The sequence below is a fragment of the Lipomyces tetrasporus genome (genome assembly GCF_029532465.1).
Source record: "Lipomyces tetrasporus strain NRRL Y-64009 chromosome Unknown POJ06scaffold_3, whole genome shotgun sequence".
Lineage (NCBI taxonomy): Eukaryota > Fungi > Ascomycota > Lipomycetes > Lipomycetales > Lipomycetaceae > Lipomyces > Lipomyces tetrasporus.
In genome coordinates, this window is record NW_026611598.1 from 1283447 (window position 1) to 1307160 (window position 23714).

The 23714-nt window shown below is 48.0% G+C and overlaps 6 protein-coding genes across 6 annotated transcripts; 3 read left to right on the forward strand and 3 right to left on the reverse strand.

Annotated features, from left to right (window-relative positions):
* The first annotated feature begins 9736 nt into the window (after positions 1 to 9736).
* Positions 9737 to 10755, forward strand: POJ06DRAFT_248828 (PLC-like phosphodiesterase). Its single transcript, XM_056187084.1, has 2 exons — positions 9737 to 9872; positions 9935 to 10755. Exons 1-2 carry the CDS (start codon positions 9746 to 9748, stop codon positions 10741 to 10743), a joined length of 936 nt encoding a protein of 311 aa, XP_056045573.1. The 5' UTR covers positions 9737 to 9745; the 3' UTR covers positions 10744 to 10755.
* Positions 10756 to 11706, reverse strand: POJ06DRAFT_300022 (uncharacterized protein). Its single transcript, XM_056190705.1, has 2 exons — positions 11598 to 11706; positions 10756 to 11533 (listed from the first exon to the last, which is right to left on the reverse strand). Exons 1-2 carry the CDS (start codon positions 11628 to 11630, stop codon positions 11066 to 11068), a joined length of 501 nt encoding a protein of 166 aa, XP_056045574.1. The 5' UTR covers positions 11631 to 11706; the 3' UTR covers positions 10756 to 11065.
* Positions 11707 to 11744: 38 nt separating this feature from the next.
* Positions 11745 to 13805, forward strand: POJ06DRAFT_248831 (CwfJ C-terminus 1-domain-containing protein-like protein). The gene is made up of 2 exons (XM_056187085.1): positions 11745 to 13187; positions 13240 to 13805. Exons 1-2 carry the CDS (start codon positions 11853 to 11855, stop codon positions 13768 to 13770), a joined length of 1866 nt encoding a protein of 621 aa, XP_056045575.1. The 5' UTR covers positions 11745 to 11852; the 3' UTR covers positions 13771 to 13805.
* Positions 13806 to 15723, reverse strand: POJ06DRAFT_248834 (uncharacterized protein). The gene is made up of 3 exons (XM_056187086.1): positions 15039 to 15723; positions 14635 to 14984; positions 13806 to 14583 (listed from the first exon to the last, which is right to left on the reverse strand). Exons 1-3 carry the CDS (start codon positions 15582 to 15584, stop codon positions 13905 to 13907), a joined length of 1575 nt encoding a protein of 524 aa, XP_056045576.1. The 5' UTR covers positions 15585 to 15723; the 3' UTR covers positions 13806 to 13904.
* A 258-nt stretch (positions 15724 to 15981) lies between these two features.
* Positions 15982 to 18627, forward strand: POJ06DRAFT_220413 (PHD-zinc-finger like domain-containing protein). The gene is made up of 4 exons (XM_056185610.1): positions 15982 to 16892; positions 16949 to 17292; positions 17347 to 18123; positions 18183 to 18627. The coding sequence occupies exons 1-4, from the start codon at positions 16247 to 16249 to the stop codon at positions 18426 to 18428; spliced, it is 2013 nt and encodes a 670-aa protein (XP_056045577.1). The 5' UTR covers positions 15982 to 16246; the 3' UTR covers positions 18429 to 18627.
* POJ06DRAFT_248836 (uncharacterized protein) lies at positions 18628 to 21096 on the reverse strand. The gene has a single exon (XM_056187087.1). It carries the CDS (start codon positions 20883 to 20885, stop codon positions 18984 to 18986), a length of 1902 nt encoding a protein of 633 aa, XP_056045578.1. The 5' UTR covers positions 20886 to 21096; the 3' UTR covers positions 18628 to 18983.
* Positions 21097 to 23714: the final 2618 nt, after the last annotated feature.

Here is a 23714-nt window from a genome sequence, read left to right on the forward strand (position 1 = left end):
TATATATGCGATTGCGTTATCGCTTTTGTGTCGCCGTTAGCACTGCAAAGCCGCCGTGCTTCGTTTCCTGTGATTCCAGCACGGTTAGCTAGAACACCCGATTACAAGCCAACCATCGGACTGGACCGTGATTGGTAATAGTTCTCTGCCACTAACAGTGTCCGTAATTCCGACGTCGCACATTGACTGATGCGATATCAAGGGACACGCTCCGGATTCGGACATGTGGGCCCTGCAAACGGGGGTAAAGCTTAACTCTAGTGCGCGCGAAAACGGCATTCCCCTCCATCAGGGCGGACGAGCTATCGTGGAACTATACTTGTTTTGTCTGTCAACAGTCATCATTTCTGTCATTCACTATTCCTGAATAGGTCGCGGCACCGTCTTGCTTGCTTGCTTGTCCTAACGGTTGGTGATATACGATAATGGCCACGTACTGTCGCTCAACGGATAAGGTTCTTGGCGGTGTTTAATTTAACAATCCTGCGCACCTGAACTATTGATAATCTACAGCATGTCTGTCGTCGATAATAATTGCGAGACCAGACCGCCCGGAGCCTGCCCCCCACTCGGTAGCCCCGAAAACGGTCGCGGACACCTGCCGTCGGCGCCTATCCACCAGAGCGGCCAGCCATTGCCAGGCAAATCCGAGTCAGTGCTACCTTACAGTGGTCGCAGTGTATGCGGTCTGGCCCAGTTGGATCAGCTGTGCGATGACGTTGCACCGAATGCTTTCTGTAACTTAATCGGTAAGTAACTCGGCATCCTCGGAATGTTTTTCGCTATGGCCCGGGACCCAGTGCCGGCACAGCAGTGAAAATGTACAGAAAACGCAAATTTGGTGCGCGTCTTAATGCTTTGTCCAGTCGCGATCCTGCAATTTAATTCATTCCCTGCTGCCGTGCCAGACGGTCGGACCGATGTCGACGCACCCACCGATATTAAGGACTAACGCTCGGTGTCGCTGCACCCATCCCATCGGGCAAGCGATGCGCAGTACTGCTGCAGCATTTTGTCTTACTACGCAGCAAACCTCGTCCACTTTTGTTGGAACTTTGAGCTTGCGGTGTCGGCACGAAGCAAGCTTTGCGACGATGAACGTGTGGAGCTGTTGCGCTGGGTTTGGGCATGTCGTCCAGTTCGGTTGTACTGTGTCCACTTCTGGATCGCCTAGCCATTTACGGAACGCCATCGAAGTCCCTCAACGGGAAACAGCCTAACCGAACAGCGTATAGTAGGCCATCCGATCAGCTACCAATTGTCCGCATGTAGACGGGACACCTTCAATCTTCTTCCGCAGTCGCTCTCCAATCTAGAATGACATCACTCTTGCCAACAAAACATGTAACGTTGAACGACGAAAATAAAAAATTAGAACGACCGTCAACCGTGGCGAATTGCAAATGAAGTGATCTCAACTCTAATCCCGCATCTTATCTGAGTGGCTGCGGCTGCACCAAAGTCTATCAGAATCACGCCGCTCAATTCTGAAAGACAACTTCCGACGGACAAGCGGCAAGCTTCCAAGCCTTGTTGTACCCTATGACAGCAATGCGATCCAGGAAGTTTCCGCACAGCTTCCTGCGGTCTAACAGCGAGCGGCGTAACGGCCATCGGACTTGCCTCTCAGTTCACGTGTTGTTATACTAGAGTTCCTTCCTGCATGCACTTCCCAGATGCCATGGCTCCCAAGTACTGGCTACCCAGCCATCAATGGTCTGTCTTGGGCACGGCTAATTCCAGCTCGGCACCGATGCTATCCATCCCGAGTGTACCGGACATTGACAAGAACGACAGCGGAACGTGCCGTGAGGCAAGAAGCCCACCCAAGCGGCAGTTTGCCAGATATTATATTTGCTTATGAAAGAGCACTTTTTCAGAGCTCGCAGCTGGGGTAGTTTATGTCATTGCGGCGGTGTATTCACCATCATCAATAGGAACCGTTATATGCCACTGTTGCTAGTCACTGTTGCTAGTCACTTCTTCAAAGGGTACGCCGCCTCCTTACTGCCTGGCAAGCGTTAAGATTTAATATATGTATGTCGATTTTTCCTCAGTTTACCAAACTGGGAGAGGGTTCTATAAAGAATCTGGATGCCAGCGATGCCGTTTACTAAAAGCCGCCACTTCAAGTTAAATGCTCGGATAGCTCTCGGTTTGCCAACGTTTCCCCACCGTCACCATCAGGCCATGTTTGGTTCACTCCCGATAGCATTGATGCAAGATCAGACTTGGACCCTTGCAACCCAACGTACAGGCCGAGATAGCTTCCGTGCTGTTGGACACGCGCTGAAATCTCTTCAGATCCCCCATATCGAAGATCTGGTATCGCGGATCCGAGACTCCGCGAAAAGACATGTCATATCGACGTCAGTCTCCACGAATACCTGTCACACTTAGAAAAATAATTCTTGGATGTTTCGATGCAGTAACTTTTGTTGGGGCATTGGCAATTTCCGCTATAGAAGACTCGCTTGTATCCCTAGAGACTGTGTGCAATGTATGGCACGGTTGTCCGGAAATATGCGTCTGACGAACGGTTTCCGTCAACGACGAGTCTTATCCGATGAACTGCCCTGTAATAACCACAGTTCGTCGCTGAGGAATTGCACGCTCATCATAATGGTATAGCTATGATTGGTCCAGTGTACATAAGCGCATTGCCTGCCAGGATCGTTTGGTCAGCACAGACTGCAAGTTCCGATGCAACGGCAAACACCGCACGGTAGCTGTACTGCGTCTTCGCCATATTCGGCGGCAAGCCGGTAGGTACCAGGGGCTGTCCCATTGTCGTCGCTTTTGCTGGGCCAGCGAATGTTGACTTGAATGACAGGCGTCACGTCAACGTGTCGGTTGCCAGTTAAGAACTTGCGACGAATGTGAACCGCTTCCCAACATATTATTGCTTTTCTGGATGACAAGCAAAGACCCGGCTTCAGATGCAGACCAAGGTGGGGCGCATGGCATCGTAGCCATGCCAACCAGTTAATTGGCGACAATCGTATCACCACACCCGCCATGTCGGAGTTACCTAAAACTTCATTAAATCCGACAGGCGTGCAAATATCTCCGACTAGACAGCGCGTTCAAATAATGTGAAGACGCGTTTGGTCTTATCTTGAACCACAGCGACACTAACCATTGATCCAATATCAGCCGTCTTGTCTACACTCGACAGTCGAGAGCCCCCCTATTTTGTATGTCGGCATGGTATTAGAATCGGTAGACCACGCCAGACAAATCGTCAACGCGTATTCGATCCATCATAACTTGGCAGTGAAAAATGGTAGGTTTGTGCAAAAGGCCAGAAATATTCCACTGACAAAGCGTCAAAATATCTTTTTTACATTTTTCTTCTATATTGCTTAGCAGACAAGTATGGGTGGCAATGGCCTCACTCGTCACAAAGATGCACGAAGCATGCTTTGTGCCAATCCGTGGGTGGTCCGCTTCAGGAAGCAAAACAATGATATATGGATCATATTACACAGCTAGTTGATCAATATGACGGACACCAGGTGAAGGTATTATTTATCCGGAGAAACGACCTTGACTGGCGCGGCCAGGGAGACCACCATGCTCGGGCCGGCACACTAGGGAGGTTCAGCAACCATTTTTTACGAGGTAAATTTGCGCCAAATAAAACCCTTGCCCAGGTAAGGTTGGGTAATAATTTGAAAATTCGTCGCGTCAGCACTTTTTTACGGCGTAAATTTGCGGGAAGAAGAAATAGACTCAGACTAACGACGAATGTGGTAAAGAGCCGTTTCCTTGGAACCGACTCGAGTAAGTCCTTGTTTACAAATGAAGCGCGCTTATAGCATCCAAACTTATCTATCTTATGTCGTTAGACCATGGATGACTACCGAGCTCGAGTGTATGATACAACACAAGGCGCCAAACAAGTCTGGAAGGGGTCGCGGCCATCTAGAGTTTCGCGTAGCCGTTTAAAGCTAAAGCCAACTTTAAAAGTGGCGTAAATTTGGCCTTAAAGTTTTACTTGAAATCCATGAATTACGCGATCAAATTTACGAGACGAAAACGTAGGGGGTGTATGGGTAAGGGTTATTTTGGCGTAAATTTACGGCGTAAAGGAAAGGGATGCCAACCACGAAATTCATCGAGATTTTGCAGGGCTACATACATCGCGTTAGGGCGAGCATTGACAGCTATACAGTAGACCACAATTTGCGCACCGTCAGGATTGCGTTGTGCTTCTGCAGTGAGCAGACGAGTTCATAAACTGCACAAAAATCGTGTGGACGTTGAGGATTCTGGTACAAATGTCGGCAAGTGGGTACGAATGTTGTGCACTACGCTAGTCCCAAAGAGGAAAGGTTGGCCCAATGATTCTCCAATAATATTGACGTAGAAGGCCTGACAAGCTTAAAACACAGAGTACCTTTGACTATCCTGTCAAGACTTTTGGTACACTGGGTACACAGTCCCTTACTCGCGGGATCCACAAATTTAAGTTCGCCATGGACACAACATGACGCGCCTGGAACTTGAAGTTTCTCAAAGCTGTCGACGATGACGGTCACCAGGAGTGATGAAATGAATTGTACAACCGGACTGGCAACATATTGTCCCCTTCGGGTTGTTGGCGAGATCAGCATGGGTGCGGACAGCCATGCTGCATGATACATGCACCACATCTCGCAATACGCGTCCTTTCCTACCTGAGGTTGTCCACGAAGGTATGATTCGCTTCCCTGTCCAAGACGAAATTTGGTTCCGGTGAGCCGTTCGCCCGTTCCTCGTCTGGCCGCTCGTGGCCGCTGCAAATGCTTGATACAAGACATTATTATCGTGCACACTCGGGCGTCTAGCAAAATCATGCTCGTGTGACTGCTTTCATGCACGGAACATTTGGTTACAGCGGAGCCGACTGCCAATGTTAGATAGAGTTGACGCCAAGCCTGCGTGTTGCGTGCGTGCGTAGTGTTCGTTGTAATTGTTAGGGCCACGATAGTTCACTCACGATATAAACCTACTCAGCACTGACGTTGTAGAAAATTGGAAAGCTCATACGGCGAATTATTGACATAAGACTTTAGAGAACAATAAACCCAGCGTGTAGCGGAAAACAAGGGAGAAAAGTTGACTGTGATTATGACGTCAGATGTCAGGGGTAACATCTTAGCTCGGACAAGCCAAATGTTAGTTCACCAGTTAGCGGAATATTCTCTTCACGTACACAAAAACAACGGACCGTAATATATGAATTTCCGAAGTAGTTGCGCAGTTCATTGACATGAAACTATTGGCCTAGGTGACCGCTAGAGGACTAATTAGGTTAGGAGAATACATGGATACAGAAGCACCGTAGTATCGCATCATGTGATAGTGGCGTGATCATGAAATTGTCTAAACATAATAAGGTCTAGCGGAAACCACGAGCCGGATGGATCCGTAGCTGCCCGGTGTATGGTGCGGGAGATCAAGAACCAAAAACTTCCAGGATTATCACAACAGGCCACACATCGATATCCTCCTAAAAAATAAATAACTCAATAGCTTTACCAAAAGTCAGATGAAAATGAAGCTGCCGAGATTTGAATGATTTGCAGTTAAGCAAGGGTTTAGGAATGGTCAAAAATTGGCACTTTCTGCCCTACTGTTCGGTTTCTTGCTGTCGCGCGCCATAATGACTTATGGTTTGGACCTTAGCTGTCGGATACGTGACGCGATACTGGTAACTAGGAAACAGTACCGGAAATTATCATAATTACTCTCAAGTTCACCTTTGTTCTGTTTCTCCAACATTATTGTGAACAAGCATTCTGAAATGGCTGTGTACGTACGGAAATTTAGTGTGCACTAGGTTGGCCGGTGCTGGCTAGTGCTGGCTAGTGCATTTTGGACATGAAAAATGCGTACCTAGACAAATCTTGAAGTCTCTAAACGGGCCCCCGATTTTCAACTTTTCGCCCTATCTTGCCTTGACCGAAGACCGTCTGCATTTAATGTGAATCGAAGATGGGCCCCGCAAATCATAGAAATTGATCTGGATTTCGGTCTAGATGTGGAAAGAACCAGTCGGCATGTCTAACTAGCCTATATCTGAAGTTGTAGAGTAGTGCCAACAATATGCTGAGCTGGGACACAAAGACCGCCGAATAATTTATATATCGCACGAAGCGACTGTTGAGTCGAAGATATTCAAATTATTGAGTTCCAAACGAGTGAATTCAACTCGAGGCCTCACAACCTTTGGGGGAGGGGTGGGGGGAGGTGGGGGATCCTTACTCCAACGCGACTGCAGCGTCCGTCAGTTGACGATATTCTAGCATAGTAACGGATCTATAGCATCGAAATCTTGGATGATATTGAAGATACGTAACATCTGCACCAACAGGAGATCCTCTAGCGTGAATATTCACTTTCCATAGGCGATGCCGTTCAGGGATCCGTTGTTGGATCTGGTGTGCGTGGGCTTCCGGAATTCTAACAACTTTGTCAAAACAAACTCAAACGAGAATCGAGCGACTGCGTTACCAAGAATAGCCGAATGAGTGATGACAAACTGACTTATATCCGAATATCAAAGCGAGATTAGTATCGTCAAAGGAATAAATATACTGAGTCGGCGGCTTGATCGACTAAACGGAAGACAGCCACATTCTGTTTGCGATCAGGAGAACAGATCACAGATGCAAGGCTCGCTTCGTCCTGCCAACTCAAATCTATTAAAAGGAAGAATCGAACGCACATAGCAACAGTCCTAATGGTGTCTCGGTCTCAAACAATAAGCGGGCCGTAAGAAAGTAAACAAAGCAAAGAGTCGCTGGTTATTAAGAGCCGAGAAGATGAGCTATAGATCGGGGTTGATGGCCAAAGATATATAGATATCCAATTCAAGACGACGACAGGTCCAACCAGCTCTTGTCGCGAGTGGCCTATTCGACAATTTCATCTGTTTTGGCTTACTTCCTTAACGCCGAAAGAATGGCATTGTTGTTACATTTTGCAGTCGTCGGCTATTTAGAGCAAGAGGAGCTGGGACCATGCTGAGGTACTGGCGCTCAATCGCACGCTCGCTCCCACAGGTGGTCCTTGAATCCTCAGTATTTGATCTCGCTACAAATAGAGGATAGCAAACTTTCAGCTCATGTATATTCTGTCCCATTTTCGGTAATCGGACCCATGCTCCAACATTTCCTGCCCCGGTGCTCAGACTTCTGGCATCAACAAAATTGCGAGACATGAACAATATCCCCGGGAAATTATATTTTCATACAATGCACAGAAGGTATATGTAGGGCTTGTGGTTGGTTATGACGTGCATATATAATTGACTGGACCGATTAGTTTGTTAGGTTGACCTCGTTCTAGAGCAAGGTTAAGTTCTCACGGAACTTAAACATTACATATTAGAAATGTTTCATGGACGCGATCTAAGTGTGATATGCTAGTCGCGCTAAACTTCACTACATTTGTATCAGGTGTTGAGACTGTTGGAGCCGCTCTCAATCTGATCAATCCGAGGTTTCTATTCAGCTTTCATCATTTCAATTCCGGTTATCTCGGAAGAATAACTATGTTGCCTCAAATTCTGATTTTCTGGTTTCCTACGGTCGATTGTTAGGGAATGATGTTTGGGCGATATCCGCGATAGCGCAAATGGCTTATCTTAACCCTTTGTAGTCCACGTAGCCAACAGGCTATAGACTGAAGTCCACGACAACTAGGGGGATTCGTCTTGGAGATGATGTCAGATGGGGCTAGTACCAGATGCAATTTCGAGGTTTCGCCGTTGTTGCGAGTCCGGATTAAGTGGAGTACGGCTATGCAATCACTAATCAATTGATAAGCGCGATTGGTTGAGATGATATGCAGTCTATAAATATGAAACTCATGTAATTAATATGTGCCCCATTCTTAGACAGTTTGAGATATAACATTGCAAAGCTTTTGTGGCCAAGCATTTGACGGTTCAAACAGCAATAATGCAAATATACCTCATGGAATAATATGCAATTATATTCCAAACCGTTACAGCACAGAGAGTAGGTGTACGTTAATCTCCCGAGTCAAGTTCTAGCCGACCGGTACTCATGATGGTGCTATTGACGATGGATATCATTACCTCAGCCTATCATTGCAGCGAAAAAGGGGTCGTCGCATAATCGTCGTAATCATACGACAGGTTCCAAACTACTTTCTAATTAATAAGCGTTGAAGTCTCGCGTATCTAATGCATGGCAGGGTCGAACGGTGACTAGAGTACGACGGACGACGTCTGATGACAAGAGCGGCTAGGTAGGTGGTAGTCATAGACGCTAAAATTCTATTCCAGATAATATCATTTGTGCCTACTGCTACGGAGTCGGGACATCGAGGAACCTGCTGAAATTGATCGATGATTATTGCAGTTTCGCGCAGTTTTTGAACAAACTTTGCGAATTTCGAACATCTCTGTGCAGTGCAACCAGACTGTCGAACTTGTACATAGTACCCGAACGTCAGTAAGACACACTCAACGCGGCAAGTATTGGGACGTATCGTACGGATATTCAAACTTGTCACCATCCTAAGACGAGACGTTGCAAACTGGTTCACCGACTGCGCCTGTGTCGATTGGTTTGGCCAATAGCCGACTTCCGGTAATATACCCGACTGTTTCATGATTTCCGGGTCTTTGTATGCAACGACGCTTCGTAAGTAGATCTCGCCTGTGGCAGCCGCTGCAGGAGTAATTCCACTCGGCAAGTCGGCTTTCCACGGCAACTGTTTTCGAACTATTCGCAAAGATTCAATTTCGCCAACTTGTCCTTTGCGCGAATGACAGTATTAGTTACTGTTCACAGCTTATAGAATCCAAGTTGTCCACTTGATTTGTGATCAGTCCAATTAAGAGTGGAGCTGTAAAGACAACAATGTGATGATGGTAATCTGCAATAAGGTTTGCACGACATGTGATCCTCAAGTGAAAAGCTGGAGAGATATTTTTCGAGAATGCGGGGGCGGAATCCAACACAACGGAAACGAAGTAGTTCATCAGCCCCATCACATCCCAACAAAAAAATGGCGATCGAATAATGGCACGAGTTGGCATGTTGAATGCGTCTTTACTTACCCAATGGGTTTCACGGCGAACCAGTTTATTAATTTACACAAGGCGGCTCGCAGCTGGCGACCGACGTACCTAGTTGACGTGCGCTCATACTACGATATTCTGGTAGTGGCTTATAGTATACCTGTATACGATAGTGTACGTACGCGTCATATCTGATGATTCTTTTAATCAGTGGCGCTACTTGGCTGTTGAGTACTGCACTCCAACCGGTTAACTACTTGTATTGTAGGTATCTCTTAATTTATACCATGAACTACAATCTACACGCGAGAAAGACATTTTAAAAAGCGCAACCACAAGCCAGCAAAATCATCTTTCCTGTGTTATGAAATTGCTACCACTTATCAGGTCATTCCTCGGCGAAATAACAGTCGATCGATCGGTGAAACGAAAATAGGAATCTAGAGCCGCACATCCTAACCTCGATCACCTACGCAATAAATTGGTCCAGGGCATGTATTAATGTTGTTTATAAATTATAGATGCAGAAGTCTTTAAGGGCCGAAGTGAACATGGCATCCGATCGATTCTGTTTAGGAGCCGCTAATACAGTGTTTGGATTGGTAAGTTGCCTGCGGCTGTGCCCGGCATCGCCGGACTCCCTAGCGTTCGGGCATTTGCAGCATAAATAAGTTACTGAGGATTGTTCATCAGTCACAAATCATGACACCTATTCCCCCAGAGCCAAGTCATTCGCTGGCGGAATGGATGTCCGCGTTGCAGGATGCAGTGTCTATATCGGACCTTTCTATTCCTGGGACTCATAATTCAGCTGCCCACCATTTCTCATGTATGTGTTTAGGTATTGCTCGACTAATGGCCGGCCTCATTAGATATTCTAACCGGCTTCAGTTCCTTCTGTCCGATGTCAACGATCGTCTATCAAAAAGCAACTAGAGAACGGAGTCAGGTTTCTGGATATACGATTGTCCAAACCATACAGCAGTTCTTGCATCAGTACCGGAAATGATCTTCAAGTCGTCCATGGCGCCTTCCCAGTTGCTCTACTGCATCCTGTCAAGTTATCACGAATTTTAAGCGACGTTTTCGAATTTCTTTCAGCACATCCTAGCGAGGCGGTCATAATATCACTCAAGAATGAAGGGCCATTCAAATGGACAACCAACGAACTATCTGCGATGCTGTGGGATGGATACATTGTGCAGCTTCGTCATAAGTGGTTTTTAGAGCCTCGCATTCCACAATTGGGGGAAGTTCGCGGAAGGGCCATTTTGTTCCGACGATTCGGCTGCCCTAATGAGAAGTGGGATATGTTCGGTTTTCCTGCGACATCATGGAAATATAACACAACGGGAGAGGATATGGTTAATGGCCAACTGCTCGCAGTACAGGATGTGTGCGAGCTTCCTACATCAGATGCGATTAAGGAGAAGACCCAGTATGTTGAATCGCACATGATACGCGCGGCTCAAATGGGTTCGAATACGCTTTTTGTAAATTTTACCACTGCCGCCAATTTCTGGAATCCCAGCTGTTGGCCTAGGGCAGTCGCAAAGACGGTGAGATCTGGAATCATCGACGCGCTGAAGAACACGACGGGCCGATGTGGGATTTTGATTATGGATTTTCCGGATAGCGATGACTGGGTCATCGTCAAAAATGTCGTTGCTAGGAACCAAATCTTAAGTATCTCCGCGTGATAGGACAACTACATCAATGGCCCATAACACCAGATCCATTATACCAAACTATCACCAAATGAATTGATAAACAAACCACCAACTTACATTCCAAATATGCTCCCAAATTCATTTGAGTCTCGCCGGGTCATCATCTCCTTGCCCACAAAGATCGAGGCGAATGCTCATATGCTACTGTCATTTGGATTAATATCAATCCAGTAGACCACATGAGTTCGATGCCATAGATATGGCCCACATCAGGTCTATCACTGTTGAGAACGAAAAGCGATAGAGTGTGTCTTGCTGCTATCTCATACGTACTCTCACACAGTCAATGTTCCTATCTCCTGATAGCATTGTTACTTCCATTACTGAACAGCTGACCTGAAGAATAGCCACTTCCTGATCGTGGCTTCGTAATTCTATTCGTGTTCGAAGTGGTTGTCGCTTGGCTGCCTCCTAATGGCTGTGAACCAGCTGAGCCAGCATGTCTAGAGGTAGAAGGACCTGGCTTATATGTCGATGGAGCAGATACAGGACTACTCCTGGATACTGAAACAGAGCCGACCGTCGGCGCGGTTTGTCTGGCATGGCCAATCCCAGGTTTGCTGGCAGTGGTTGACCCGTGCTTCGAGGAAGATCCGCTAACGGATCGTTCTATTCCTGCCAATATTCGCTTCGCATCTCTCTCGTTCCGTTCTGATTGTGCCTTTTGTCGATGAAGGTCTCGTAACGTTCGATCCATCGAGGACTTATGCCGTACGGAAGCTTCATGCTGTGATCGCCCTAGCTTCGTATCCAGCACAAACTGGACAACAAATTGAGTCAGTCAGAATCCCTTCATTGTTTATATACGGCATGTAGCATCTTACAGTCTTGCATGGTTTACACCAGTACTTTGACATTGCAGGTTATGCGCTTTCGCGTCTTCTCGGAGGACAGAACGTTAAAACCAGAGCCTGTCGTGGCGATTCAAGACACTCTCTGGGCTGCGGCTCGACGCTCTTCGCACCGTACAGAGCGCCCCGTAAATTTACTGAGGGTTTAACATTCATGGAGACCCTTAACATTGGAAGTCAACAAATCTTGAAATATTGCCCTGCCTTAGTCGTATAATTATAATCAACATGACTGATCGTGATTCCTCATCTCCGCGAACGTCGACTACTCATTCGCACTATCATCATGCATCGCATCGCTACGACCAATCTCGGAATGGCAGAAGTTCACACCGGTCATCTCGACATGAGTCGTCACAATATAGCCATGGCAGCCATAGTCATGATATAAGCAGCTACGATAAGTCACGAAGTCATGGTAGTAGAAAATATGACGATGAGAAGAGCGATCGGCCTACTAAGCGAACCCGCCACTATGGTTACGAAAGCGACAACGAGGATGATTTACAAAAGATCCCACGAAGATCTCACAAGAAGAAAATCGAAAGCGAAGATGAGGATAATACTGTTGATGGTGGTTCTAGTGACGACGAGGGCGAGTGGGTCGTTGAGACTGAAGCGCCAACTGCTACAGCTCCTCATACGTCACGTCGAGATTCGTGGATGGTGGGATCCAATGCCAGTACTTCAGATGGCCCGCCTGGTGAATTTGACTTTGCTTCTCTGGCAGGTGAAAATGACAGGCAGAAAAAGACCATACTGGACCGAAAACCCCGATCGGCAAAGGACCCATATTTCGTCACGTCAACTACATCAGCCCCTTCGCCTCTCGCAACAGAGCACCAAGCGCCACCGTTTGGACTCTCAGCAGATGCATCGAAACAAGATACATCAATTATTCACTCGCAGTTACATGATTCCCGAAATGCGACGACAAGTGTAATTGACGAGACCAAACTCAATAAAATGAAGGCAGCGTATCTCAAAGCGAGATTACGACGAGCTCCGAACGCAGATCAACTGGAAAAAGAGTACAACGAGGCTCTGGCCATAGCCACTGGGGAGGGAGCAGATACGAACGATAAAATCGAGGTCCTATCATTAATGGACACACGTGGTGTATTGAATGCACCTCGCAAGTCAGAAGAAGAAATGACCATTGCCGATATGGTTGCAGAGGAGAAGCGAACTAGAGGTCTTGCACTTGGAAGTGAAGGTCGCTCATTTGCGGACAGGATAGGTCGCGATAAGAAGTTTAAGGATGATTTGGATTATATGGATGAAAATGCCGAAAAACTGGCAAAGAGAGTTCAGCGTAACCAAATCGACCTGAAGAATATGGCTATTGATGAAGTGCGTCGGATGAACAGTATTCTTGATACTTGTCCGCTATGTCAATCTGAAAATTCGCCACCAATTGCTCCTGTCGTATGCACGGGTACACGCGTGTACATGTCACTGCCAACAATGCCACAACTTAGTCCTGGAGCAGCTAGCATTATTCCAATCTCGCATAGGAGATGTACATTAGAATGCGATGACGATGAATGGGAAGAGATTCGGGTAAGACTGAATGATTATCTTTCTAAGATACAGTCGCTAACAGGAAGTGTAGAATTTTATGAAGTCACTGGCGCGAATGTATCACTCACAAAAACGGGGCGTCATATTTTATGAAAACGCGGCCTCGCCAGGTCGTCGCCGCCATGCGTCTATCGAAGCCGTGCCATTACCATATGAATTAGCTGAAACAGCGTCAGCCTACTTCCGTGAAGCGATGCTGACGTCGGACGAAGAATGGAGCTCGCATAAGAAGGTCATCAACACACTTGAGCATGCAACAAAGGGTGGTTTGGGTAAACGAGCATTCAGACAGAGTCTCGTGAAAGAAGTACCGTACTTTCACGTGTGGTTCACTATTGACGGTGGCTACGGCCATGTCGTAGAAGATCCCGATCGCTGGCCGAAAGGTGACTTATTTGCAAGGGAGGTAATAGGAGGAATGCTGGATCTGCAACCGGACGTGATCAAGAGACAATCTCGTTGGACCCGAGAGAGTGACCCACGATTGAAAGGTTTCCGAACAATGTGGGACAAGTTCGACTGGACCAAACAGCTGGAAGAATACCAGGGAGCGAGCTACTAGCTCAATGTACATATTAAGAAGAATTGTAATACAAAATTGTACTATATACATCAAAATTAAATCTACAATCGAACCGCGTGTGATAGGACAAAGAACGCCGGTCTCCCTTCTGATAACTTATTATAACATGCTATTTACGTCCAGTCTCTAGTCTGACCCCTAACCAATTCTAGTATTCTCCAGCCTTTTGTCTCAGGATCATCGATCTCTTCCTTGATACGCGTTATGACCATCGCGTAGGTGCTCTGCTGAATATGGTCTTCAGTGCCAGCGGCCACTTCGCCGGTCTTGACGCTCTTATAGATATGAACTTCCTGCGCTCTGCAGCTAATAACGAGGACAGGAACGTCTGACGGGGATAATATCCGAGCATTGGCAATATCAACTCCGCGAATATCAAGCACGCGACCGGCCGAGTATAAGCCAGCTTCTCTGAACTGTTTAGCGGACGCATTCCAAATGTTGTATGGAGCTTCTGAGAGCCAAATCTTAAGGGCATCATCATCACCCTTGACATACGCGTCAATAACTTCGGGCAATATGTATTCTCTGACTTCGTTTAGGAATCCCTCCATCTGGAATGTTGGATCCATATCTTTAAACATCCGAGTGACTTGCGCAAACTCGTTTTCGGCAAAGAAACCTCCTATCCGATCAGCAATTCCTCGGACTGTTGAAATGAATGCGTTATCCGATTCGTCAATCCTTTGTCTAATAGAATTGAGTGACTGGAACACGCCCGAGTTTGACTTGAACTCTTCCCATGATTCCTTCCAAGCGGCATCTTTGTGAACGACGACATTCATACCAGCACTATTATAAACGTTAGACGCGTAGTTCTGACAGACTAATAATTGAACATACTCAGGGTTCTCGGTAAGAGATTTACTAGATGCAATGTGGCCACTCTTCAATTCCGCCTGAAGTCTCTTGGCTTCCCTTTCAGCCCGTCGCTTCCGCCGTAATTCTCGCTCCTCAAAGCCACCATATCTACGGCTGCTTCCATCGTCAATTACCTCCGAGACCTCTTTATAAATCTTTGTTTCCCTGATCGGAGCAGTTGCCTTGTCGACGGTCTCCGCAGTCGTGTTAACCGCCTGTCTAGTGGTCTTAACTATTGGAGAGTCCCATGCAGTAGACGCTGCATCTCCAACGACCTTACCAGCCATCCTTATAGTCTCAGCAGTTTTTGATGATGCAGCAGAGGTACCAGACTAGTAATAGGTTAGTCCACGTCTTCATTCACAAGTCAAAAATTGGCAATATACTCTAGCTTTGTCGTACGCTTCCTTGGCCTTTCTATACGCTTCACTCTCAGACATTTTACCAGTTTCATCTTGGAGAGCCTTAATGTTGTCCTGCAATTCCTTGGACTTGCTCCACTCCTCTCTGAATGTGTCGACGAAGACTTGATACGGCGACTTTTGTGGGGGGTTGTTTTGTTCTTCCGCAAACGCAGATCGGGACGTATGAAACAATCGTAGGTGGGGACCAGCTTCAGCGCCGAAAGGTTGTGCACCGAGTGGTAGTACTCGACAGAAACTAGTGCTGGCAAAAACTGATCTCCGCAGTTGCGATATCGTCATCGTCGGTACCGCGGCCGATCCAATTCTGCCACCTGAAGCACACGGCGAACTACTGGAGTATCGAAAAGCCAAAGCCTGCAATGCGGTATTTCGTGAAGTCAGGTGAACATTACTCGATATCGAATTCTTTCCAGCATGCCGGGAAGATGCCAGTCCGGATGTGACGGCCACACGGGACCTTAGCGACGCCAAATCGGCACCTCTACTGACCACTCCGCAACGGTACATGGCAAAGTGCCAATTACTGACCAAATGAGCTTCTTAACAGCAAGATATTAGATCCCTCGTTACCTATTACCAAGGTAAAAGAGGGCAATATAAAAGGCCAGAGCCAAAGATTGTCGAAATGATTCGTAACTGACCAACGCTACAGCTGGTTCGCCGTCAGAAAAATTGTTTTAAGCTCAAACGGCTTCGAAGGCGAAGTGTTAACCGTCGCGAGTAATTATTGTTAGGGTTGGAAGTGGCCATCGCTTTTGCGTTACCCGGATGCGATGTCAGTCTGTAGTCCGTCTGACGCCGGCAGGTGATACGCGTGAAATCGCTTGTTTGAAGATAGGGACTCCACCAATGATTCCTCTTTTGGAACTACGAGGGGAAGCGGTACCAACCGGTTGTCATCTGTTAGAATGAGAGTAGAGCAAGAACCCAGCTAGCCCCAAAGAGGTATAGCCTATGAGGTTCTCAATGTTTCTCGGAAAGTTACTGTTGCGATTACAGCAAAGGGCACCGCGCAAAACTGGCTTTGGACTACACAGTACAGCATCGACTTCTCAGATTGCAATATCATCGCTGCTTGTGCCTATTTAACTTTAAGGTGATATGGGGCATGCCATTAGATTGGCACTATTAGCATGAATAGGTAGCCGTTGGCCCGAACTGTCCTAGAAATGGAGGCAACCAACACGAGTACCACGTCGCGCGTCCCTCTGCGATTGCGTCTATTCAACGATGCCGCGACCAGTTCGCAATCCGAAAGGGACTCTGGCACAGAGAGAACGTTCAGACTCCCATCCCCACGTATTGCGCGGAGGAGAAATCCGAACGGCGATGGATCGCGGGCGTCATCGCGTCGCACTCGAACGCGCTCGCCGCCGGCGACATCACATCGGCACATTGTGGTCGACGAGAAGCCGAGGGAAGAACGACCGTATAAGGAGTTTCATCCTGAACTTGACCTGAACATGCAAATGATGTTATTAGAGGCAGATGAGGTTGACGGATACAGCTCGCGTCCCGGAAAGAGTGCCATCACTGGGCGCGGCAGACCGCCTCGACAAGTTAATTCGAATGTGTCAAACGCGGATAATAGGAAGAGCTTAAATGATCAATTGAATAAGCCGGTATTTAAAGTGATCAAGCGGTCGCGAAGTGTCATCAGTGACGGCTTGGATGATCTGCCCATCGGAATGGCTGACGTCGCAGGGACATTGACGAGAGACCGGTTTGAACTTCCAGAGGAATATATTCGATCTGAGAAGATTGACATGGAACCCGATGATCCAAATACTGTGGAATACGATATGGATGAACAAGGTAATTATTGCGTCTGAGTTCGTAATATTGAGCGGCGTAAACTTACGATCTCATAGATGACCAGTTCCTGATAATACTCAACGAAGAACGCCGCAAAAAGTATTCTGCCACACCGATATCCCGCTTACTGTTTGAAGTCGTCATGACTATGCTCGAAAAGGAATGGTTCGCTCTTCAACTGCGGATACCAAAGACCAAGCCGTCAGTAATTGATGCTTTGAACGAAAATGATGATTCAAAATGTGCAATATGCGACGATGGAGAATGCGAGAACAGTAATGCGATTGTGTTTTGTGATGGGTGTAACGTGGCCGTTCATCAGGATTGTTACGGCGTGCCATTTATTCCAGAAGGTCAATGGCTATGTCGGCGATGCCAGTCCGGTCCACGTCACAATGTGGTGAGTGACCATCACTCTTCTTATTGGCGTCTATGATTTTTCTGACAGTATTAGTCATGTATATTTTGTCCCAATAAATCCGGCGCTTTCAAGCAAACTGACAGAGGTCATTGGGCGCACCTCCTTTGCGCATTATGGCTCCCCGAAATCAGTGTCGGAAATATGGTCTACATGGAACCTGTCGAAGGTGTCGATCGTGTCCCGCGGCAGCGTTGGAAACTCGTCTGCTATATTTGCAAGCAGAAAACTGGAGCATGCATACAATGCATGAACAAGAGTTGCTTTACTGCTTTTCATGTGTCATGCGCTCGCCGGGCAGAATTACAGCTGCACATGCGCGGCAGTGTGGCTGCATGTCTCGAGGAGTACGAATACCTGGAAGCGTATTGCGAAAGACATTGCTCGAGTGAGTATAGGGATGAGCACGATCTGAGAACGACGGTTGCGAAGGCGCAGGCGTTTTACAGCTCCACTTTGGGGACCAGGGAGTATCCTGACGCGCAAATGAGCGCGCTTTCGGCAGCTACAATGGCCGACGCGGATGAGTTACGGAGACAGGAATTGCCGCGGATCAAGCTGAATTTGTCCAACTTGACGGCTTCTGCGGCCGGTCTTGAGGAGGACGATGAAGGCACAAAAGTTGTCTGGAAGACCAACTTGGGGGCGCCGATTATCCCACATGTGATCTACAAGAAAATTTGCGACCGAATGAACCGTTACGGTATTCGTAAGCGGAAGGAGTTTGTGTCATTGATGTGTAGGTATTGGACGTTGAAGAAAGAAATCCGAAGAGGAGCAACGTTACTGAAGCGGCTTCAAGTTGCATTAGAGGTACGACAGGGTTTTTAACCCAGTTCAAAGCTGATTGCATTGTTGCTAACGCCTAATAGTCCATGCCTGATAAAGATTTCACGCCGGAACAAGAGCAAAAGAAACTTGATTTCGCAAAAGTCTTGCGGAAAGATTTGGATCAATTGATTACCATCGTCGAAAGAGTTGTTGCCAGAGAAGCAGCCATGCTTGATCTTGCCGAAGTTGAAATGAAGGCCATCGACTCTATTAGACTGCTGAACCCGTCTGCAGCGAATGTCCCGTCTAATACTGTATATCAGAACACAGAAAATGTTACAGCTTGACGGCATTAACTCATTTTGTGATTTAGTGGCTGGAGTTGGTGGGACTGCGTTCTTGTTTGTTCTGCTTGATGCAGATGCTCTACCATGACTTGTATAATTTGCATTTAGTGTGTTTGCACAATTGTACAGCTTTTATTGATTGTACGATAGCTGGAGTTGCACGAATAGAATTGGATTCCGAATGTACTAAATAGTGTTATACCTAAACCGCACTGGATACCAAACCAAAATTACGAATCGTACGGTCCCTAAGCACATATGTCGCATCAAGCATTGTTTCTAAATATTTCATGGATACAATCTTTATGTCCGACATGATATTTGACCTCTTATTACTCGCTGGCAATTAAGTTTAGACACTCACAAGGTACAAGACTGCGAGAGAGACGACCACCGCCCACCTTTATAATACAACGCACTCAGAGCGTGGTCAATTCCAAACCAACATCCAGATAACCGATCAGCAATGCAGAAAAATCCCAGCCTTTTTTTATTCGTCTAACCGTGAAAATACCCCGAATCGACAAAACAAACAGCCTAGAACCCAATGGAAGATCAATCCGAATCGTCATTTCCGAGATCAGCACTCTCATCGGCTACTCCCGGTTCATCCGTTTCCCCTGGATGCATCAGCGCGTATGTACAATCATTCAAATGGCCGATAAATGTCTCAACACCATAATAACTCGTGTTGCAATTATAGCACTCTAGCACTTCATCTGATGTCGAGACCCTCCGAGTCCGGTGTCGTCTGCGGAGTCGACCTTGTCCACCGTGTGCAGAAGGCTGCGAAGGTGGCACGGTACCGGGACTACTACTGCTGCCGTCTTGTGCCGCAAGAGATTGACCGTGGACTGTGCGCAAGTGGCGCTTAAAAGTGTCCAATCGGCCGAACCGTTCATTCCCAATCCGACAGTTCTCGATGCCAAATGGACACACGAATCGGCCGTCATAATGTTTGAGTTCGTGACGATTGCGATCCGCTACCCGCGCGAATCCCATGGCGACGTACTGGCATGTCGGTTTGCCGTCCGTGTATCCAGCACGGCATTTATGTGGTCTTGGTTCTGGGGAATGCGTCCAAAGGTGGTCATCGAGCTTTTTGAACGATTTCTTGCAGATCGTACATACTCGTTTGCCTTCACGAGATGGAACTGAGTGTCTGCTGGCGACTCGCTTCGCTACCGGCTGTGCAAATGATGCATCGGATGGCACTGTGGAAGTTGTAGAGGAGGCGGCACTGGTTGAGGGACTCGACGAGGATGGGACTTTGGTGGCTACTAGAGACACATTGCTCTCGTCATGGGAGCGCTTTGTTGATGTGGAGAAGAGGTCTGTGACGTCGGAATATGCGCGACGACCGTCCGGTAGAACCGAAATGCTTTTTGTTGAGCCCTGCCGAGTAGAATTGTGAGAGTGGGGAACGTCAAGCTGTATCTGTTGTCTGGGCGATGAGGATGATGACGACGCCGCCGACCATAATGACGACAGCTGAAATGTCTGCACTTGCGGGCGGAGCTGTGAGTGGAGTGACTGCGGTTGCTGCAGTGGGACTATGGACTGAGAGCCGTCGGACGGCATGTTCGGTGTCATACTTTGCCCGCTCGACATGACGGATCCGGCAGGTATAGTTGTCAAGGGCGAAACAGGTTCGACCTTGTATAAGGAGTTCGACATAATATTACCGTAGACTATTTGCTGTGGTGCGCTAATATTCGTGGTCGCATTCAATGATCCGTCGTCGGACATATGAGAATTGGCGCTCGTCGCAACCGAAGGAACTGGAGATGATGAGTGGAATGCAGCGTCGATAGGGAAATAATGACCTTGATTCTGTTGCTGCTGATTCGAATTCTGCACCGCTGCAAGCAGCTGATTCGTGTCGATCTGATGATGTCCTTGCTGGAAATTAGTGCTAGTGAGGAAATTTTCTGCCGTCTCGCCTAGCAGCTCAAACTGGTAGTTCTCTTGTGGCTGTGACTGCTGGTGCTGTTTCTGTACGTGTTGTTGTCCGAAGTCTGACGTGGGTGATCGTGACCGGGACATGTCGATGCTAGACTGTGGGGACGAACAAGCGGTCATGGAATGCAGGCCAGGGGAGACCGAGTATGAGTGGGTTGAGTCCGTGTGCTGCGGTTGATGCTGTGGTATGGCCGTCGCCAATATGCTTGGGGCTGGTTGTGTCGGCGGTAGGGGATGAGATAACGAATACGTGATGTCGGAAAGCGGAGTAGACGGTATGACGTTGATTTCGGTGGTGCAGCCCACAGACGCGGCCAGCATATCGAGGTAGATCTGGTGTTGTTGCTGGAGCTGGTGCTCGGACAACACCTGCTGCGAGTCGCGAGAGAGAGAGACGACCTCGCCCGAAGAGATTCCCACGTCGGCCGAAGAAGTCATGTAGTGCGGGAAGAAGTTTGGGGTGCCTGATGGGCGCTGTGACGACATACTAATCATTGGGAAAGATATGCTGGAGCTATCGTTAGGTAACGGTTGGTGATGCCATTGAGATTTGACGTACCCTTACAACTGCGAATTGAAACGGCCCAGATAGAGATGCGGCGAGATGGCCTTCTAGGATATATAAGGTGTTGCTCGGTAGATGTGTACATGTGCCGAAAGCGTTAGCGTGACCAGGAGCGGCGGGAGGGAAGGGTGTAACTCGGCGGGGAGATTTGGACACCAAAAGACTGATGGGAGTCGAAACACAATCAGGGCCCTCGAGACGGTTACGAAGAACCACGGAAGCAGGACGAGCGAGATCAGAGTAGTCGTGCGCGTGGGCGAGACTGTAACGTGATATAAATATAAACGTTTGTTGTCAGGATCCGACGCGGTGGGGAGGGTGCGCGGGGAGGGGCCAAAATGACGATGGCGCCTCGGGCCGTTTATGACGATGTCGACGCCGTACCTTTCGAGCCGCGTCGGCTCGGCAGTACCGTGGCTCTTGTGGCGCTGTTGTCCGTACCTGTGGCTCAGGCACCGGGGTTCTCTTGCGCCTCGTGCGGCAGTGTAACGTTACTAATAGCTGTGGGCCAGGGTTGCCGCTAAGGTGCCGTTCGTTAGCAATCATGTAGTCGTTGACACCAAGGCTTCGCAACAATAGCACTCAAAATTGTGACTTCAGCTAGGATCGTTCTAGCCGATGCGAAGTCGTTCGGCTGTATGACAGCAAAAAAAGCTCGGCGAGACTTACCAAGAAGATAGAGTTGTTCGGGCGGCGAAAATGCGATTGTCGATTAAGCGAGGTCAGCAAACTGAAGATTAAGTACTACCAATGGACGAGTCGAGATTTATCACAGTGTCACAACGTGGAAGCTACTGGCAGGAGGTCTGCGGCCCAGGACCGGTGGGGATGGGCGCGACATATATATGTATATATGTAGATGCCCTTGAGAGTGCAGACACAAACTCGAGGAGTTATTTCCCCGCACAGGGTAACCTCGACTGGCGCTGAAGGAAGTCAAATGGAATATTGCTCAGAACAGCCGCTTGGGCACAGCCGCAGCGACTCGTTGATGATGCCTTCGGAGTATTGTCATTCCGATCTGCGCAGTTAGTACATTGTCTGGTACGCCTTTGGCAGCCAGCCTCGGTGTCCGTTCTTGCTTAAAGCCACAGGCTTTCCGGCTTCGCCCCAATATTTACAGGTTTGTCATATCTCTCGAAGAATTCTGGTGCCGTCCGCCAGATACAAAGGATCCCGACTCTGCGGAACCTCTGGTTTGGCACCAGTACCCCAAAAAAGTATCGAGAGTAATACTGGGTCACGTCCGCGACTTCCCAGTCGAATAGAAAGAGTCCCGTTCAGCAGCTACCTCGGTTAGAAAGGCACGAGTGTGAGGCACAGTAGTTCTCGGTATTTCATTTAGTCCTTACTTCGCTTCGACGACCAGCTTGTATTCGCAACCGAATTTACGTTAAGCCGCTTAAAGATCGCTTGGAGGTTGTCTTTCTAACTTTAAGATTGAGGCCGGTAATAGATCCCCGAGGCCTGCGGGAACTTTACCGCCATGGGGCGAAGTATAATGTGGCGCTGTACCAAGCTGGAGGGAAGTGAACCAGCGGAGGTAAAGGAACTCCCGCAACAATGGAATACATGAGCGATATGCAATAAAAATACTTCGATCTTAAATTTATCAATTGATATAGAGCTGTGTTGATTTATCGATCGTCCAGATGGAAGAGCTCGAACGGCCGTTCGCACACTAGAACACACCCGCCAAAGGATTTGAATTTGTTTCACAGGCGTCGTCCGATAAGCTTGGCCAATCTTCACTTCCGATCATCGTTAAATCTTATCTTTATACCATATGTATCCACAATTTAAGTTACTAGAAGAATTGCAGATGAACGTACCCCCCACAGTGCAAGTCGCAAGCTAGTGATTGAAGTCAGTAGTTCCCTTATTACTTGCACAGAACTGCGCTGCGCTGAATAGTGATTATGGCTTCTGTCGGCACAGGCGACGGGACAAATTCAATATGCCAGGCCGATATCGGACAGCGCCCAGCCGTGCAAGCCACGATTGCGTGTACCTGAGGCGCCACACGAGGCTTATGAGGCTCGGCGCCCATCTCGCGCAAGCGATCCGGCAGCGGAGAGATATAGTTAGAATAGGCGTGAATTCTTATGGAACTAAACTCTAGGCCTTAAATACAATTGAGTTAACAGTTGAGTCAGGGCGGTGGTCGCGACTTACTCCACTAACCATGTAGGATAAACGAGAGCAAACCAACAATTACTCCGACACATATCTCGAGTGCATGGAAGAAAGTAGAAAGCGATTATGCTAGGGTCTAGCTAACTAGCGGCGCCTCCGTTCTCGGACCAGCTGGAACGGGCCGTGACCTCACGGGGATCTAGCATTCGTGATACGACACTGGCATCGGCGATTGTGAGGACGGCTGAGATCGGTTCGAGCGCAAGTTATCCGTACCCCTAGCTTAGGTAGATCCTTCATTTCACACTCGCATCATATTTTACAATGCGATGTGGTATGTTTGTAGTGGAGGCGACGCACGATTCTCGATCTCGCGGAGAAAGCGAAGAAGTGAACGCCGTGAGGCGTCAAGGCACAAAGTGCCGCCTTGTGCCCCGCGGCCAAAAGGCCAAACGGCACAATAATTTGATTTGACTTTAAGCCTGTGGCGCTCTAAATAAACTCTCAGCCATTCAGGGGCCTCATCAGCCACGAGTGTGGCAGCCGTGCTGTGCCACGGCTTTGTGCCGCGCCGGCGACCTTGTGGCTGATGTCCGTTGTCATCGTATTCGTTTTTCTGCCCC

What these genes read in the sequence shown, in the direction of transcription:
- POJ06DRAFT_248828 (XM_056187084.1), top strand. Translation starts at nt 9,746, where the DNA reads ATGACACCTATTCCCCCAGAGCCAAGTCATTCGCTGGCGGAATGGATG. An exon ending in AGCTGCCCACCATTTCTCAT is followed by an intron (nt 9,873 to 9,934) that starts GTATGTGTTTAG and finishes AACCGGCTTCAG; the next exon opens with TTCCTTCTGTCCGATGTCAA.
- POJ06DRAFT_248834 (XM_056187086.1), bottom strand. Translation starts at nt 15,584, where the DNA reads ATGTACCGTTGCGGAGTGGTCAGTAGAGGTGCCGATTTGGCGTCGCTA. An exon ending in AAGCGTACGACAAAGCTAGA is followed by an intron (nt 14,985 to 15,038) that starts GTATATTGCCAA and finishes ACCTATTACTAG; the next exon opens with TCTGGTACCTCTGCTGCATC. An exon ending in TCTCTTACCGAGAACCCTGA is followed by an intron (nt 14,584 to 14,634) that starts GTATGTTCAATT and finishes CGTTTATAATAG; the next exon opens with TGCTGGTATGAATGTCGTCG.
- POJ06DRAFT_300022 (XM_056190705.1), bottom strand. Translation starts at nt 11,630, where the DNA reads ATGTCAAAGTACTGGTGTAAACCATGCAAGACT. An exon ending in GGTGTAAACCATGCAAGACT is followed by an intron (nt 11,534 to 11,597) that starts GTAAGATGCTAC and finishes TTTGTTGTCCAG; the next exon opens with TTTGTGCTGGATACGAAGCT.
- POJ06DRAFT_220413 (XM_056185610.1), top strand. Translation starts at nt 16,247, where the DNA reads ATGGAGGCAACCAACACGAGTACCACGTCGCGCGTCCCTCTGCGATTG. An exon ending in ATACGATATGGATGAACAAG is followed by an intron (nt 16,893 to 16,948) that starts GTAATTATTGCG and finishes ACGATCTCATAG; the next exon opens with ATGACCAGTTCCTGATAATA. An exon ending in CCGGTCCACGTCACAATGTG is followed by an intron (nt 17,293 to 17,346) that starts GTGAGTGACCAT and finishes TGACAGTATTAG; the next exon opens with TCATGTATATTTTGTCCCAA.
- POJ06DRAFT_248831 (XM_056187085.1), top strand. Translation starts at nt 11,853, where the DNA reads ATGACTGATCGTGATTCCTCATCTCCGCGAACGTCGACTACTCATTCG. An exon ending in ATGAATGGGAAGAGATTCGG is followed by an intron (nt 13,188 to 13,239) that starts GTAAGACTGAAT and finishes CAGGAAGTGTAG; the next exon opens with AATTTTATGAAGTCACTGGC.
- POJ06DRAFT_248836 (XM_056187087.1), bottom strand. Translation starts at nt 20,885, where the DNA reads ATGATTAGTATGTCGTCACAGCGCCCATCAGGCACCCCAAACTTCTTC.